General features: G+C 36.8%; 1 protein-coding gene across 4 annotated transcripts in view; it reads right to left on the bottom strand.

Moving 5' to 3' along the window:
• Positions 1–496: 496 nt before the first annotated feature.
• Positions 497–18,830, bottom strand: part of LOC135586660 (uncharacterized) — a 43,200-nt gene continuing 24,866 nt past the window's right edge. For all 4 annotated transcript variants that reach the window (XM_065084484.1, XM_065084486.1, XM_065084485.1 and 1 more), the window contains 15 exons: positions 16,613–16,680; positions 16,466–16,534; positions 16,316–16,393; positions 16,130–16,225; positions 12,880–12,950; positions 11,510–11,587; positions 11,339–11,432; positions 9,135–9,233; positions 6,581–6,798; positions 6,382–6,496; positions 2,877–3,008; positions 2,692–2,799; positions 2,456–2,565; positions 2,278–2,364; positions 497–1,503 (listed from right to left, as the gene is read on the bottom strand). In XM_065084484.1, the coding sequence (XP_064940556.1) occupies positions 1,011–1,503; positions 2,278–2,364; positions 2,456–2,565; positions 2,692–2,799; positions 2,877–3,008; positions 6,382–6,496; positions 6,581–6,798; positions 9,135–9,233; positions 11,339–11,432; positions 11,510–11,587; positions 12,880–12,950; positions 16,130–16,225; positions 16,316–16,393; positions 16,466–16,534; positions 16,613–16,680 (1,916 nt within the window). In that variant the 3' untranslated portion in view covers positions 497–1,010. The remainder of the gene's footprint in view (positions 1,504–2,277; positions 2,365–2,455; positions 2,566–2,691; positions 2,800–2,876; positions 3,009–6,381; positions 6,497–6,580; positions 6,799–9,134; positions 9,234–11,338; positions 11,433–11,509; positions 11,588–12,879; positions 12,951–16,129; positions 16,226–16,315; positions 16,394–16,465; positions 16,535–16,612; positions 16,681–18,830) is intronic.

The following is an 18,830-nucleotide window of genomic DNA, read 5'->3' as shown; positions in this document are numbered from 1 at the left end:
TCCTCATTACTTTTCTCTAAAGAGTTCCCTATAGTAAATAGGGCAAATAGATCATAGGTCATCACATATGTTAGCATTCATGCAGAGAATTCTAAAATGATAATAGCATGTCAAGCTCGTTCAGTTAAAAAGTGTAGCATGCATGCAGAGAATTAGCTAAATTTTACTTGAAATAGTGTAAATTATGATCTTTTCATGCATAGCCGTCATAAGATATTCCACCAATATATGCTTGTTCAGGACGAGCAAAGATATCAACAATGCAAGATATCAATCATCTCAATACCCCAACCAATTGCGACACAGGATTGGATAGGACTCCAAGGTAGTTGTACCTCAATGTGACTTTGACCTTTTATCACACAACTATTAAGAGCTTGTCTTCTTGAGCCTCTGACACTGCAGGAGATTGTTGGTGATGTTTACTACTACCACCACCAAATTTATACCTGCTAAACGGCAATACGCGAGCCAATTTGTGGCTTGGATGAGGAGAAAAATCAACACCTCGGGCCAAGAGGGTAATTTTTATATCCAGGCCACAAATGAATTACAATGGCCATCTAACTCTGCTATCCCTGCTCTGCTATTGACATTTCAAGAGAAAATTATAATCTGTTCAGTTTTACAATAATGATACTAAAAACATTCCCACAAAATTTCTGAGGAAAAAAAGGGCCACAATTTCTTCTCTTTCTTGTTCTTCTTCTTCTTTCCCTTCTTTTTTTTGGTTTGCCCAGATCATGTAAAGATGCATTAGATCTGTGAATGTCATGAAAATGAGCAAGCATATTACAGGCTGCAGAATGGTTTTGTCATGTCAGTTTACTTGCTCAAGTTGCACAGCTCATGCAATCCCAAAGTTCATCTGAAGTTTGGAACCTACGTGTCACCATACTGGTGTTGAGATCTTCTAATTCATCACTTTTTCTTGGAGGGAAGACATTCTATCCGGATGTTCCTTGGTTCAAATCAAATGTGACAAATTATGCCCCGGTAGGAGCGTCACTTCATCGTACTGAAAATGGCTCCGAACCAGATATGTTTTTGTCATTCACCACCCTCTTGGGCGATGGATTGTTGTGGGGCACCGATGGACAGTCATCTCTACTTGACTGCCCAGTATCTGAAGCATCAGATAAACGATGGATTTGAGGGTTTGCAGATTCACCTTCAATGTCACTTTCATCTGGTCTTCCATTTGAATCTAACTGGGAAGGAGAGTCATGCAAGGGCTCACTTTTACAGGGTGAGTCATGGTTGCCACAGGTCGAAGCCACAGAAGCATCCTCACCATCATTTAAACGAACCTCCAGTTTCTGTTTCTTTGTCACCAAAAGCTTCTCATCTTTCAAACTAACAGTAGTTGATGACTTGCGTTTAATCTTGGGAAAACCATCATCATCATCATTGTCCATGGAAGGTTCTGATTTCCTAGGAGGTGGATTATAGTCATCATCATCTTCGTCGTCCTCATAATCAACCAGTCCAACAGATCCAGACCTACAAAAATATATGGTAACAAAAAATAAAACAATGCATGAAGCACATTCAATGATCCATACATAAAAACTATAGATGAATTATATCTTTAAAGAACCTATAGTAAGCAGTAACATTCTAAAGACGATTAATACACAAAGAATGCCATATTGCTTTGCCACGATGCATTATCAGTTCCTATGGATCAAAATCAAATGATATGAAAAGTGTATCAGATGTCAGAAACAATCAACAATTCAACAACAGCACAGTATCAAAAAATAAGATACAGAGAAAGACCCCTTGTGCTTCATAAATACAAGTTTTGTCGTCAAGGTATATTAAAAGAATATGAGTTGGGATTCCCCAGTTTAGTCAGGATTTTAGACTTCAATAATCCAAATTCTGTAATGGACCTAGATGGTGCTAAACAATCCAAATCCTGAATGAAATAATACCTTTGATGGTAAGATCCAACATGATTGTTTTATTCTTGTACCGTCAAATGTACTTGAATTAAATGTTCTCCATGTTCTATATTGAGATATTTGCAACAATAACACATACAAAAATCTAATATTAACTTTGAGATTATATTTTAAAAGTTTAATTCAGATTTTTTTATTTTTAGTTTTGCTGATCATGGTGTAAAATATGGGAGGAAAAAAACTCTATGGGTGTTTAGTTTTGTTGATAATGATGTGTCATTGGGTCATTAAAATGCTACATTTACTAGATACATGCATGTTTTTTTAGGGTAAAGTTCTTAAAAAAATAAAAAGGACTAATAGGTACCTTGATGAGTAGTTGACTTTGGTTCCATTAGGCAACGTCGCATGTGCATGTTGGTTATGCATATGCTGAGCACCAGAATCTTCATCACTGAACAAGAAATGGACATCAGAAACACAAGAAATATACTTAACTAAGTAATTATAATTATTTCTAGCAACAGTAGGTTAATTAATCACACCTGTCTTCATTAAAGTAGTCTTCCTCCTCTTTTTCAAGGGTCCGCTCCTCTATCCTTTTTTGAGAGTCGACTGCAGTATTAGTGTTGTTAGCCTCAGATTTCTCCAGACACTGTTTTGAAGCATCAAAACACCCTAATTAAATTGCAAATTCAGAGTATATTTAGCTGCTTTATTGTTAGTGTATCAACAATTACGGATAGAAGAGCCACTAAATACCATAACGTAGAGTTCATACCTGCTCATATTTAATCTTTAGGGCCTGAATTATCCCCAGATGCTGAAATTTTAGTAGTTGTTCCCAGAAACACTCAACCACATAAATGACCAGAATTTTGAGATTCTCCTACATAAATGCAATACACTAGTAAGAGCAAAATTCAAGGGGCTCTGTGCTTAGAAGAGCACAATAAAAAAAAGTACCTTCCGGATATACTCGAGAAGTTCCAGTACTCCTGAATGCAGCATATTGTATCGATCACCATTCTTGATGAAGGCCTCAATGATCGGTTTCAGAAGATTATTTTTCACAATATGGTGAAGAAGATGCTCATCCTAAAAAAAGCAGGTAAAATATACCAACCATCAAATCATTGTACGCAAGCAATAAAACTTTGAAGTTCTTGCATGAACATGTTCCTCATGATTTCTCTTTGCAACACTTGCATGAAATTCTAACTTTGTAACAATAAAGAGTCTCTTACTATGATCATGTCACTCATGTAAGAAATCAAAATATTCATGATCATCTATCCTCTCAAAGTAAATATAACAATTATGATATCATAAATAGTAAAATCTAAAATCTACCACTTTTTTTATTCCCCTACATCCAAAGTCACAAATTTTGTCCAATGTAAGTTTTCAATTGAAGGTATTTCATGAATAATTTCATCTACATTTTTCCAAAATTCCATTTTGTTTGATCATATAGATCAATTTGAGGGGGCATAAGCAATTATACATCCAAAATCTCTTCCCTAAACACAAATTATAAATCCATAATCCTATCATCAGATTTTAGATCATCCTTAAAATTCTTATCTACAACAATATCTATGTTTACAACTTCAATCTGCATGACACAAAATCACTAGTCTTTACCACCAAGACATAGACTAAATCTTGATTGTTTCACACATGGTTCGCATTATCGGTTCGTACTGGTGTACCAACCAAGGTTCGCAATACCGTACCGTACCGGTATTTCGACCTGGGCTCAGTACTGGTACGATACGGTGTACCGAGCGGTACACCCAGGTGTACCGAGCACTGTAGCACTGCTACAGTGCGCTACAGTGCGGACCGGTACCAGGCGGTCCACGTACCGACAACCTGTCGGACCGGTACGTACCGCCCGTACCGAGCGGTACGGCTCGGTACGACAGACACCGGTACCAACAACCTATCAGTATGATACGTATCGAACTATACCGGACGTATCGAACTATGTCGAACTAGCACATACCGCCCGTACCGAGCTTACGTTTCGATACGTCAAACCTTGGTTTCACACCCGATATAGGTGTCCCGATCAAAATTGGAGGTGTACTACCTAGTATACATAGCTTACCAGTTGTACTGGTCGGGATTTGGCCATTACTGACCAATATTGGTCGGTAATAGTCAAATTTGATTTGTGTCAAATCACCCATTGACACCAATACCGGTTCATCTTGTTCACAACCTTCCTACAATTGTGGTGGATATGATGAACAATAGATGCATGATGAAAATTAGTCATTTTTCTCCAAGTCGGACACACAACAATAATGCAGTGATGACAATCGTAGCTCCATCACACTCTTATACTCCAATGACATACCAGTTGTGATCGTACTTACTACAAGAGCCTCCTACCAAAAGAGTCGATGATGCGACGACAAATGCGACCACATTATTGCATCAATGGCATAATGTTTACTAGTATCAAATGCCATGTGAGCAGTTACATGCATGGGTCTTAGAGACGTGCAATATTGACATAAGAGTACCCATCATGTCGAGGATCCCGATCCACCAACTATTGAGTCACATAATTCATCTTGATGATAGGAGCACTACCAGGATCTCAACGCTTGGTACCAAACCCGAATTGATCCTAGATGTATCGATACGGGTCCAAGCAAGTATTTGTCTTTGATTTACATCTCATTTAGTATTTTATAAACCTGATTTAGTTTATAAGCATCTAACTTGATTCATCAAGAAAGGTCTACAAGAAAAGACAAGGTTCTGGTAACATTGGAGTTAAATCGGCTAACAAGGCAAAAACAAGTCTCAATTCTCTATAAGAAGAAGCCTCCATTTGTATTGCCACTCTGGATGAGAGAGTTTCAATAATCTATTTCTCATTTTTCCAAACATGTCTAATTTGATTGTATACAGCCATAAATGGGAAGTAATTAGAATAAAATATGTTTTTTATTTCTAGAGTTATTTTATTGTGTTTATCGAAATCTGATATATAATTCTGTCCTGACACTTGGTACATTGGTATGGACCAGTACCATAGTTGCCCGCCCAATGACAGATATCAATACAATCGAGATTGCTTACCTTGATATCAATCTCTATAGATTTTTCAAATCTTTCATAAACAAATTCCATTAATTCTTCTTCTAATGATTGTATCTATAGTTGTAATCCTTTTTCCTTGAAAGTGTTTGGCTATTCTGAGTTACCAATCTAGTCTTTTATCTTAGAATTTTTACCCTTACTATGAATAATACAAGAATTCTTGCTTAAGTTGCACAATGTGTGAATGGATGATTTGATAGGTCAGTTAGAGCAATCTCAGAACCCACCACCCTTTACACCCTTTACACTTTGATACACCTGAGTGATAGTGTCTTGTGTCACTCCTGGTAACAACCTAGTCCTGTAATAAAAGCAGCCAAAAGCCATGCTCATAATATCTAATACAGTTTAATGGTGGCTGCCAGTAACCTAAAACTTAAACGTCTTAATCTGGACTTGAGATCAACATTTGGCAGAAACACTACTTTGAGAATTTTGATATGCATCTTATTGAACTTCTCAACGAGAGCTTTTTGATGTGCTTGCCTACCTTCTCTCAAAGGTTGCCACAAACTTTTCTAACCAAATGTAACAAAAGAAACTACAAATTAATTCAAATCATGACAAGTGGTCCAGGGCTAAAAATCTCAGCTCATTAATGCTACACACATGCAACATTGCCATAACAAAAACAACACTCAAATGCATGAGACTCTTGCCAATTAGGGCTTGACAAGAGTCAAATGTCATGTATGCAGTATCAGGCAAAAGAGAAGCTACTATTTGGTACCAACAAAAACTAGTTTATCACCATTACATTTGACATGATTAGATAATAATTTTATGGTTTCTGCCGTTGTTAAGTAATATGGCAACAACCCTTTTCCTATTATAATATGTTTTTGATAAGAGATAAAGAGTTTTTTTTTTTGAGAGATAGGGTAATTAGCTAGATACGTTTTCTACAATAGACTATCAGTAGCAATATCAGAATGTAAAAGCAAATTTAAAAAGAATATCATGTATCTACATGCATAACATTTGTCCATTTGTGTCTGAACCTAGCCACTGAACAGAAAACATGTTAAAAAATTGATCAAGACAAAATGACCACAGAGAACAGCCAATAATAAACTGTTGTAACATGTTATACCAGTAAAAGGAAAGGAAGCTATTACTTCACTTTTTCAAACATTCGTTGCACATTCCTTGGAAATATATCTTTATCCTGATATCTAGAGATGGATTATAGTTAATTTCAGTTAGTGAAGAGTTTAAAAGTAAGCAGCAGCTGAATTGACTGAGGCACACGCTTTCCAGGCATCACACACAAAAATGATGAAAAATAGATTTATGGGTATATGGTCTTTTTCACAATTGAAGTCCTTTACATAAAACAAACACTCACATTGCGAGAGATGACAGTTCGTATAAAACGAACAGCTGCCACAACCAAAAATCTCTCTCTTCTGTTTGTCAGAAACAAGACCTTCTCCATGGCATTGTTCATAAGAAAGTTGCACCTGAAACCAGAAACAGAAAGAACATTAGTTTCTCTGGCCATAATAAACAAAAATAAAATCTGATTACTTGAAATACATTCTCACTTTATTTTGTAGGGATGTTGAACCACACAATAGCAAAGCAAATCACAGATGTTCGATAAAATTTCAGGCTTAGTGACAGCATGAGATTCAACTCCACCACAAGAGGTAACCAATCTCGGAATGGTGGGAGAATTATTTCTTGTTCGACAAGATGATGCAAGAACATCTATTAATCGATTGAGATGTTTTTCATAGAAAATATCAATAATTGCATCTCTCTGCAACAATCAGAAGTATTAGGCAGGTAAATAGTAAAATCAAAATGAAAAACTATATGAGAAACAGTTAGAAAGATAAAGGACAGAACAATCCTTACAAGCTAATTTCAACATATGATTTCCAACAATCAGACCAGGAAAAACTACCAAATACAAATGGTCTTTCTATGTTTTACCTGCATCAATAAACTTGAATAGTGTCGGCGACACCAAATGCATAACAAGAAAGTACAAAAGTAGATTTGATCAAATGCCAAAAATAATAGCATATAAATCACAGTCATCCCATATGAACATGCCATGAGCAAAGTTGCATTCAATAATTTAATTTTTTTTAAGAGAGGATAAGATTATTTAATAAATACTGGCAATAATTTACTACAAAATGTCATCTTCCAACCACAAAAGACTCACGAACAGCAATAGTTCATAGGGGACTCAATTGCAGGGTCATGTATAAATAAGCATTGATGATCAGAAAATTAAGAGAGTCAGAGCAGCTGGTCCTTCAAAAGAACCAAGATAGATCTGATTATTACACAGGTAAGGCTTGTAAAAATTGAAGTCTGCATTAGGTCAACCATGCGTGTCATACAGAATCTTCATAATTTGCTTATATATATTAAAATAAATAAATAGCGAAACAAAACACAAGAAAAGATATAGCTAGTTTTATGCCTCATGTGAAACAAACTACGAACTCTTAAAGTTAAGCTCATATTACAGAGTTTCAAAATCTACAACGAAACCAAGCTAAAGATCATACTTAAAGATTCAATAAACAATTTAAACAAATCTTTACAAACTTGTCGCTAAAACTATACTAAATCCTTGATTCTTTGCAGTTCAATATATAACCAATTTTTTACTATTATGGCACTCCAAGATAATAGAGTGTTTATCAGAGAGATTTTAGTTGGTGTTAGTTAAGCACCTAGATGTGTCTTGACCAAGGATTGCTGTACCACCCGAAACAGTATGGTTTGGGCGGTACATACTCGTCCGGGCATGGACCGATATATGGACCAACCCGTTTTGGGCGGTCCAAATTAAAATAATAATAATAATAATCAAAATGTGAGTCCATTTCAGCATATTAAAAAAAAAAGGCATTAGGGCTCTTATCATGTACGAAGCCGCAGCGCTGCCTCTTCGCCACTTCGCCACTGATGCTGCTACCTCCCTTCGACGCTATCGCTGCTTCCCAGGTATCACTGCACTTTGACCTCTTTTCTTTCTTCTTTTCTTCTTTCTTCCTTTCTCCTTCCTCCTTTGTTTCTCCACTGGACCTTCCTTTTCAACCGCTTTTTCTTTCTCATCGAAACACCAGTATGCACCAGCGTACTATGTGTCAATACACTAGTACGGGGTGACACGTGCCATGTTGCCGGCCAGCTGGCATGCCAGCTCGGACCGATGAGTTAAACCTTGGTCTTGACAACCTAGATCTTATGTTTTGTCCAACCTGGCTGTGGCCCATGGCACACACAGCTGTGCTGGGACAAGCAGCCTGAATAGAATGTACTACATGGACTATACACATTGAATTACCTAATAGGAATTAGATATCATAATGTACTATTTCCTTATATGTTATATATTAGAAGGTGCTGTCTATAGGGAAAGGACAAGGTCTTCATGTGAGAATAAAGCAACAGGCTGCAGACGGTGATAGGACCCTAGCAGGGTTGGGTCCTACTCAACCAAGAAGCAGCTAATAAAACCTTATGAGATTATAATAAACCTCACCTAGCCGCCTCTATCCTATAAAGAAGAGTAGCTAGGGTTTATATTGGGCCTTTGGAAATCCTAGCTGCCGCCTCCTTTTATTGGGCCAATTGGTTAGAGCTGAGGGCAAAAGGGGTAACTCACTTAGGAAACAGCCCCTAGGGCTAGAGTTTGGAGTCCTATATAAGCTAGCAGCCATTTGGCCGACTTCTACGAGGGTGAAACCCCTATAGTGTTCCAAGGAGTAATCTCCCTCAAAGATCAATCTACATAGAATTCCTCTGGGGTTCTATCAGATGGTCACAAGGAAAATTTAAACCCAGCAGATATAACCATTGACGATACACTATTGCTGTTTCCTATTTTAATTATAAGCACAAAGAAAATTGAACTTTATATTCATTAAAACAATTAAGTCTTTATTATGTCAAAAACAAGGAAAGAGAAACCCCAATGAAGAGAAAAACAAGATAGACGTTATCAGCTGCTTCAGAATTTATCCATGGATATATATCTTTAATGAAAACTCATACAAACTTCAAGCCAAAAAGATAAAACAATATACTAAATAGATGAGATATTAAAAAGAAGTTTAAATCTTAGAGCACCTGCAATCCCGAAGCATTGTGTGAATCCACCAATATGCGAATGATCTCAAGGAACTGACAATGCATATCCTCTGTGAAATTGCTTATCATACCTTCAACCTGAGGGGAAAAAGAAGTTCCATAAGATTCGTACCAGAAAAACAAAAACAAAGCCACCAAAGAATACAGACATATAAATTTCTGTTTATATATAAACTAATCATTTTTAGTGGCATAGAAAATGAATTACTTGGTATTATTTCAGCAATACCCATATCTGAATCTGTTATTTAACTTAGTACAGATTTAATGGATACATAGTACAAACAAGTTCTACCAAAAAAAAAAAAGAGAATTAAATGCTGGTTTCATGGGTAACATAGTACAAAGAAGTTTCTGACTGAATTATTGCCTATAAACCTAAAATAGAGTTTCTCTGTAATATTATAAATAAATACAATTATTATAGTCATGTACACTGTTTTGGTGATGAAAACAATTGCAGCTAGATAAAAGAAAGATGAATAAATGTTACCAAAGGACATGTAGACCAGATTAGTAAATGCTTATAACATGACAATCTCTAAAACCAAAGAGAAGTGGTATTCATTATTCCTACCCATATTTTGAATGAGTGATAAGGAACATATTGACCTACACAACAGATGTGTTGTCCGTCTTACCTGTTGATGGAACAGTCGGCAATGGATATTAAGGTTAAATATTCGTCAGACACCAGTTTTGATAATCTATCAGATGTCTATTCGATCCAAAAAAAGCGGGGAATGAACATTTGTTTGAAATATTTCCCAAATAACTGTTTTACGTCTTTGAGCACGCATGGATCCTTGGATTATACCCCGATTAAAATCTGGTTGTTGCGAATAACGTATCAAAGCCACCTCTTCTGCTTCTGCTTCTGCTTCTGCTTCTGCTTGATCAATATTATCAGTATCGGTATCCAGATTTTTATCAGTATAGATCACCACCCGTTTCGCTTTTCTTGAACTAATTTCATAATCTTCCTTCTGTTCTTCTCCATTTTCTTGATCCAGTCCTTCTAATTCATCGGTCAATTTGTATGACCATCGAGGAACCTTTTTACTGATTTCTTCTATTCCAATGGATTTTTTTTCTTCTATTCCAATGGATTTTTTTTCTTCTATTCCAATGGATTTTTTTTCAGTTGTTGTGATAGGTTACTGGTACAAGAACGGTAGACTTGACCTGTAACACTTGTCCTATTGAACAAAATAATAAAAGAGTATAAATGAACAGTACCAGCACCAATCTATATGTTTTGTGCTAGTACTGTCCAGTTCATGATTAGCGTGATGAACAACTTGGTCCAAAACCTGCTGTGAAGCATGTTTCATGTACATCAGTTTGAGAACACATCAGGTATCATTTCCTCATCAGACGAGGTTTCCAGAATGAATTGTATATTTCAACAACAAAACACATCAAGATGGATTTCCATTTTAAGGTGTACACATGAGAAGTTATTGGAGGGATAGACATCAAAGACCTATGCTCCCCTACTTAACCTTTTTTCACCAAAATTAAAACTCACCCCTTTACCTTGTTTCCTCAAAATTAATAATCCACCAATATCCAAAAACTCTCCAATACATACTCAGATAGGAATCATTATAGAATTTACTAGAATAGCAGAGGTTGGCTGAATAATATACATAACATGTATCCTTAACATGCTAAAAATATCACTCTCATTCTGAGTGGTGGCATATTAAATCAACCATATAAGGACTTCAAACTTGTGTGGTGCGTATCAAATTCATACCTGATATTAATCTTTGGGCACACACCAAGCACAAGTCAAGGCCAGTCAAATATTTAAAGATAACACAACAATTACATCTTGACATATGGATTGAGGTGCTGATTGGTGCCAATGAGTTCTGGCCCAGAATGCCAAAGTGTTACATTGATGCATCCTATATATGATGCCAATGCATAAAACCTGTCATGTGCCTTAGCATGTGATCATCGCAACAGGGCATACATCACAATACAGTGGCAACCCGAACCAGAACCTGAAAAGCACATGGCCCTATATCTATGGTGTGCCACTTATTAGAAGAATATCCATGTGACATGCATTCTGCAGGTTCAACTAACATAAGTCCATGATTCTGACATCTTTCAAGAGAAAAAACAAGGATATATGTTCTACCAGACCAAGCAACTAGCAGCCTGCTTACCAGAAGCCCAAGAAGAGAATTTGCCTCTTGCTGGATGACATATGTTCTGAGAAGACTAGGATCTAGGTTGAGGAAGAGGATAAGGATGTCTGTCCTGCATTATCGATGCAACATATACAGAGTGGAGCAATTTGTATTTCTAACAACAAGAGAAAAAGGTCTACCATTTACCCGGCAGAAACAAGCTTTCTGTCCTGACTCTGCAATGCATCTGTTACGATGTCGAATATGCCTTCAGCAGCAAGATCTCTATAAGCAATAAATACTGTTAAACAGAAACAAAGATATATATGTAGAAACTGAGACTTTTTAATTAACTAATAAAACATTAGAAAAAGGCACAACTGGTTCTTTTTAGTACAAGGACAAAATTAGGGATACAGCTAGCTTTTACAATTTAACCATAGAAGTGTTTCTAGACAGGAAGAATATAATCTAGGTAGGATTATTTTATCATTCAACAAAAAAGTACATCAAAATTGATCCGTCAGCTAAAAAAATTTCATTTAACAATTAAAAAGAAACAGCTACAAGAGAAAAATGGTTATGAGAACAATGTTGCACCGCATCATTGCTTGTTGACATCAAATACTAATTAAAAAAATAATCTTTGCTGGTGCTGGCCCACCACATATCATATTTTGCCTTGTACCTACCGAGCCCAAACTTTCCACATCATCTAACACAATTCCAATTACATCTCTCATTTCTTCATCTTCCTCCTCTTCACCAACACCACCAATCCCTCTTCTTCGGCCCTTTTTTGTGCAGTCAGAGAGGGTGACTGGAGACAAGAGGATGAAGACAGCTGGAGTTGGTACTTTATTCCCCACCTCTGAAAGTTTTGCTAGGGCCATGTTGGGCCCATGTTGGAGATGAAACAAAATAGGACTACAGCCACTTCCCTTCCTTCTTTGGTTATAATAGAGGATGCTAAAACCTTACTCTTCTCCTCAATTTTTGTTGGTGTTGACTGGAGAGGCACAACAATAGCCGGAAATGTAAAAGATGTGCAGGTCCATCCCTATCTTTTCTTCTTCCTTTGCTTTTTCGCTCCCATATAAGCGACTATGGGAAATAGGTTGTGTGGCAGTAGGTGAGGATTAGAGAAAATTGAATGTGACTGGGAGGAAGAAAAGGAGTGACCGGTGTTAAAGAGGGGAAGACCTCGGTTGCAAGAGAGGCAGAGGATAAGGATGAGAAGGTGGTGGTGGTGAAAACATAGGAGAATGAAGAGGAAGACGAAAGCACAATCGTGCTGTAAGCATATCCATTTTGTTAGTGATTGAACACCAGCCATATAAACAGAGGCAACAATTTTGTCCAACAGTCCAATGAACAGGACTCAATTCAACTAAACAATAATAAAAGGACAAAATTAAACATCAAACAATGATGCAAGAGGATTCTTACCAATAATTCCATAATTCACAAAGAGTTGACCAAACTCCAGAACCACAATAAATCCATCAATCCGTTGCCTAATTCTAGACCAATTTACAACATAAAATACATCTATGAGGCCATAATTAAACACCTACCGGAAAAGCCGCAATTGTTGAACTGGCTGCAAACTTTTGCTCAGATTGCAAAATTCATGCAAGAACAATACCTAGAAATGAAGAAAATTTATCTCTCAAAAGAATCAATTTAACAAAAGTCAGAACATATAATCAGCAACATATATGAAATTTTAACACTGTAGTCAGATCAACATCAAAGCAAAAAAGTACATAATATGATCTTATTGGTGTAAGATCACATTTATAAAAAAGGAATTATAACATCAGTCTTTTGTATTCAGAATAGACAATACATAAGAGAAGATATGATATGGATGCCATTATCCCAATAAAGGGCCAACTACTTGCATTATGGAATCTTAGACTAGGTAAGTTTATGCAGGCCCTGAGCATGAGGCCATCACCAAAATGGAATCTGAAAAGGGTTAATGTAAGCAGTCTAAGCCTTGCCATGGTACCAATTTTGGAACAAACATTATTCATATAACATGAATCTGTAACAAACCAAGTACTTCATTCTAAATTTCAGTCAAAAAGAAGATATATATATATATATATATATATATATATATATATATATATATGTTCAGCCACTATGTAATAAAAAGACATGATCAACAGAAAATTATGACAAAAACAACAAGTAATGATGTCTGAACTTTTGAGTTCAGACACATTAATCTTTTTGCATGATTTAGCTCCATTGAGAGCGATCTCGCAAGTCAGACTCAGAGCAATCAAATCATTTGTTACAGTATCTATTATAGTTTTCTTAGGTCTTTTATCTCTCATCACACCACTATTCAAAAATTGCCACCTAATATTACTCGTGCGTTTATGGGACTTCTTTAAATATATACATACATGTTTCAACACTTTAATTTTGAATACACTAAATACTCACGAATGCAAATATTTCTTATTCTACCTTTTGTAGTTAGGGTTTAGGTTTGCCAATGCATACCATGTTCGTTTGTTGATATGAAACGTGCATTGGTTTGTTGATGCATACCAGTGATTGAAAAAGGCGCTCGGGCGCTCGCCTAGGCGCTCGGGCGAGGCGAGGCGAGGCCTGAGCGCCTCGCTAATCTCCCAGGCAGCGCACTTCAAACAGGCGCCACCTGGGGGCTGTCCCGAGCCCAGGCGCTGGGCGCTTCGGGCGAGCGCTTGGGTAAACCAAGGCGACCGAACCAGGATTTTAGGTCTGGTTCGGTTGGTTAGTTGGTTCAATCGAACCAACTAAACCGATATAACCCTAACCCTTACCCAACCCTAACCCGCTGCCACTCCCAATCCCGATCCCGATCTCGCTGCTCGCCGCTGTCGCTGGTCGTAAACGCTGCCGTTGTCGCCGCTCGCCGCTTTCGCTGCTCGCAAACGCTGCCTCTGTCGCCACTCGCACCTCCCGCTCCTCGCCGCTCCTGCTCCCGCTGCTCGCAAACGCTGCCTCTGTCGCCGCTCGCACCTCCCGCTGCTCGCCGCTCCTACTCCTGCTGCCGCTCCTGCTCCTGCTGCTCGCCGCTGTCGCTGCTCGCAAACGCTGTCGTCGCTCGCGCCTCCCGCTGCTCGTCGCTCCCGCTCCCTTTCCCGCTGCCGCTACTGCTGTCGCTACCGTTGCTCGCCGCTGCCGCTGCTTCCTCGTTTCTCAGTCAGCAGGCTCAGTATACAGTATACTTTTAATATTAAGTTTATTTGAAATGATTAATTTTCAATATGGTTAATAGATTTTCTTAATTTAATAGCATATTTTTATTTAAAATTTTAAATAATTATATTTATTAATTATATTATATATTTTTATATTTTAGCGCCTCGCTTGGCTTGGGCGAGCGCCTAACGCCTTGGGCGTTTTTGGACCTTGGCGCCTTTTAACGCCTAACGCTTTTAAATCACTGATGTGTACTAGTTTTCGAGAAAATGACCAAAAAATGGTGGGAAAATAAAATTTTAGTTTTAGAGTTTTTTAAAAATTTATTGGTAATATAAATTATATTTAGCTAAGAATAAAGTGTATATAAGTCATAAATGAATAGAAATTCTTGATTATAAGAAGATAAATTTTGAATTTATCTTTTCGATTCATCAAGGAATAACTTTGTTGAAGAGTGCTCTATCAAGGAAGTTGCTCTCATTGATCTTGAATCAACCGATTAGTCATTGAGTGTGAGTGAATAAAGGGCAAGGGAGGTGGATTTAAAGCGCCAAAATAAGCCCCAACAATCAATTTGATCATTGGGGTCAAACTAAATACAACTAAGCCCTAAACTAAGCAGAAATAGAAAATAAAGCTGAGTTTTCTTCTTTTTATTTCCAGTCTTATAATCCATCTAAAGAAGCATCTCCATCTGTAAGCTTTAGTTTCTCTCATTATCTGTTATCCAGCTCTTAGAAAAATACTGATTGCATATTTGAGCACGAAATATCATGACCTGCCACTAACATCCATATGAATCGGTGGTGCACTATCAAGCGGTTGGGTAGTTCATTAGAATCAGTACCAAACTGTATACAAGTCTAATCAGCCTGTTAGTCTGGTACAGTTTGGTATGAGCAATATTTACCAGTCTGACAAGTCACCATTATGTTGGCACCACAACTCAATAATACATTAGGAAACTATTAAGAATAATAGCTGCAAAAGGCATAGTGAGTCCATGAAGGCCATTTTCTACCCATCAAGGACCAGGCCATTCAAAATGCTATTTTATTTATAATTGAAAAGATATAATAGAGAAAAAAATCAATAGTTGAAGTAGTTGAGAAAAAAAGATCATACTCAACAGAAATATAATACAATGGGAATATTGCAAGTGTCATCAAATTTAGCTAAAAACATATTATAATATAAGCTAAGAAGCAAAATTATTCCATAAGAACAAAATTTTCGGATTGCATCTTTCCACTGGAATGCATCAAGATTATAACTTTTTTACTCCATAAGCAGTTGTGAAAAAGAATCATTATCCGCAACAAAAATATAATACGATGCAAAATATTAGTATCAACAGATTTAGCTGAAAATACTTTAGAATATAAGCTAAAAGGCAAAGCTATTCAGTAAGGACAAAATTTGACACTGATCATTACTTAAAAGGCACGCATTGTAAGCAATTGATTTACTAGTTTTATCAAAAAACTACTGACAGAAATATTCAATTCACAATACTACATATCAGCACGGTGAATAATACAAGGTTAAAAAAACATATTGAGAAACCTCTGCTTTACTTGAAAGTTCCCAAATGATCTAGAAAAGATATTATCATACCAACTCCCTTTTTGATTCAGCTGAAGTGGATGTTGATCTCATCCTTGCAAATAATTCTTGTATAAAAGAAGTATCATCTTTCAACAAAGAAATAACCTAAAACGAAATCGTTACCACAATTTGAATACCAGATAAATCTCACAACTATTTTAAAAATAATCAAAGAACAAAGATTGAGATTCTCACAAAAGAATTATTTCCATGAATGATTGAGCTAAGACTTGCTATTGTAGCCTCATCCAACACCCTTGCCAAAATCACATCCTAAAATTATTACAACAATTATAAGGCCCCAAGTAAGAAAGATCCAAGTCAATAACCAAGGAAAATAATGACCTTTACATAAGCAACTCTGTAAGTTTGATGAATCTTTGACAAGACAGACGAGTCTTTGATAGGGATGGCCTGGAAAAGAAACAAGGAACTTAGAATTCACCAAATTCATGAGCAAGTCAGTTGTGATGCATTTTTCAATTATATGACCTCCTTGAAAACAACATGCTCCTTCAAAAAAGCACGATGCCGTTGCACTTGAGGGAGCTCAGGATCATCTGCAAAGAACACAATTTTTCATACAAACTGGTAATTTTAATATTTCAATGTAATTATAAAGGATATATATGTACATGTCAATGGAAAAAGTAAATTACACGATAGAAAGGGTTAGCCTTAAATACACATTACCTTGCAAAGTGGTCTACTAAAACAAGTTAGTTGGGTCTGTGTATGCTAACATAAAGGGTCAGTTTTCCAAAATGGTTGAAAAATCATGATCCGAAACCTACTTAACCTACTGCAGCCCACCAAACTGATGAAGCAGGTGTATTCAATTCATAAATAAAACTTCTCTAATGACACCTCAACCCCATAGAAAAAGCTCAAGGTAATGAAACCCAATTGTTAAACAAATAAAATTTCTCATTGTAAGAGACAAGGATACCAGGAATGAATAAAAATATGAAAGTGAATAGGAACAGCAACCACACTACCACAGTTGAGTAACCATGATCTTATGCTGTTACATAAGTAGTTCAAGAGTATGAATTGACTAAACAAAATAGGACCATCCAATATGCAAATATTACATGGAGAAAATGTAGTCATGAACCAAATTAAAAATCACAAAATGGTGATCACCTCTAAAATCAATCTAGAGCAAGGATTGAAATATCGTATCATACTGGAGTTTCGAGATACGTTGTACGGTATGATACTGTATACCGAGCGATATATTTCGGTATACCGCTGCGTATATATATATGTGTGTATATATATATATATGTGTGTATATATATATATATATGTGTGTATATATATATATATATATATGTGTATATATATATATATATGTGTATATATATATATATAAAAGAAAAAAATCTACATATATATATATATAAGAAAAAAAATCTGTGACGTCGCCTCTCTTCTCCCCAGGCAAGACGATGTCACCCAGTGATTTAAAAAGCGCTAGGCGCCAAAAGGCGTTAAAGTCCAAAAATGCCCAAGGCGCCAGGCGCTCGCCCGAGCGAAGCGAGACGCTAAAATATAAAAATATATAATATAATTAACATAAATTATTTAAATAAAAAAAATATACTATTAAATTAAGAAAATTGGGTACAAAATCACAATATCATATTAATAAAAAGTCTCAAAAATCAAAACAATAAAATTTTACATCAAATCTATTGAGTTGCTATATACGCTTGCCATTTATTCTAAAACTTAACAATAATTTTAAATAAATAAAAATTAATAGCATTAAAATCAAAATAATATATTATTAATCTAATAAATAAAAATACTATTATTAGTATACAGTAAGCAGTATACTGTTAATATATTGTTAACAGTATAGTGAGAAGAGTGTGAGAAGACCAAGGCTACTGAGGCAACGACAGCGGTAGCTGGAGCGGGAGCGGCGAGCGGCAGCTACAGCGGGAGCCGCGAGCGATAGCGGGAGTGGGAGCGGCGAGCGACGACAGCAGTGACGAGCGACGATTGTGGCAGCAGTGAGAAGTCGGCGAGCAACGATTGTGGCAGCGGCGACTAGCGACAGTGGTAGCGGCAGTAGAGAGCAGCGAAAGCGGAGAAGAAATCTCGACGGCAAAATCGCGAGTGTTAGGGTTGAGGAAGTCGGGGAAAACGCGAGAGGGAGCCTATCGGTGATTTAGTTGGTTCGATTGAACCAACTAAAGCACCGAAGATCAAACCAGACGTAAAACATTGGTTCGATCGCCTGGTTTAACCTGGGCGCTCGCCCGAAGCACCCGACGCCTGGGCTCGGGCAAACGCCTAGGCGGTGCCTCGTTGAAGCGAGGCGCTTGGACATGAAGTGAGACGCTCGGGCCTCGCCTCGCCCGAGCGCCTATTGAAATCACTGACGTCACCAAGGCGATGTCGCAGAAAAATGAGGCAACGTCGCCTATATATATATATATATATATATATATATATATATATATATATATATATATATATATATATATATACCACCCGATAACAGGCGATCCGTGTATCAGTCTACTAGCGGACTGGTACGTACTATTCGAAATTGAAGACCTTGGTCTAGAATATGTTTACACGTAATATAAGCATTACATGATACCAAAAACTCACCAAAGCCACGCAGGAAGTTCAACTACAATTCCCATTTAAACAAGGCATCTTTAGTCAATTTAAATATGCAGTACCTCTC

The sequence above is a fragment of the Musa acuminata genome, chromosome BXJ1-9 (assembly GCF_036884655.1).
Source record: "Musa acuminata AAA Group cultivar baxijiao chromosome BXJ1-9, Cavendish_Baxijiao_AAA, whole genome shotgun sequence".
Taxonomy (NCBI): domain Eukaryota; kingdom Viridiplantae; phylum Streptophyta; class Magnoliopsida; order Zingiberales; family Musaceae; genus Musa; species Musa acuminata.
This window is presented reverse-complemented; position numbering and strand designations above follow the sequence as displayed.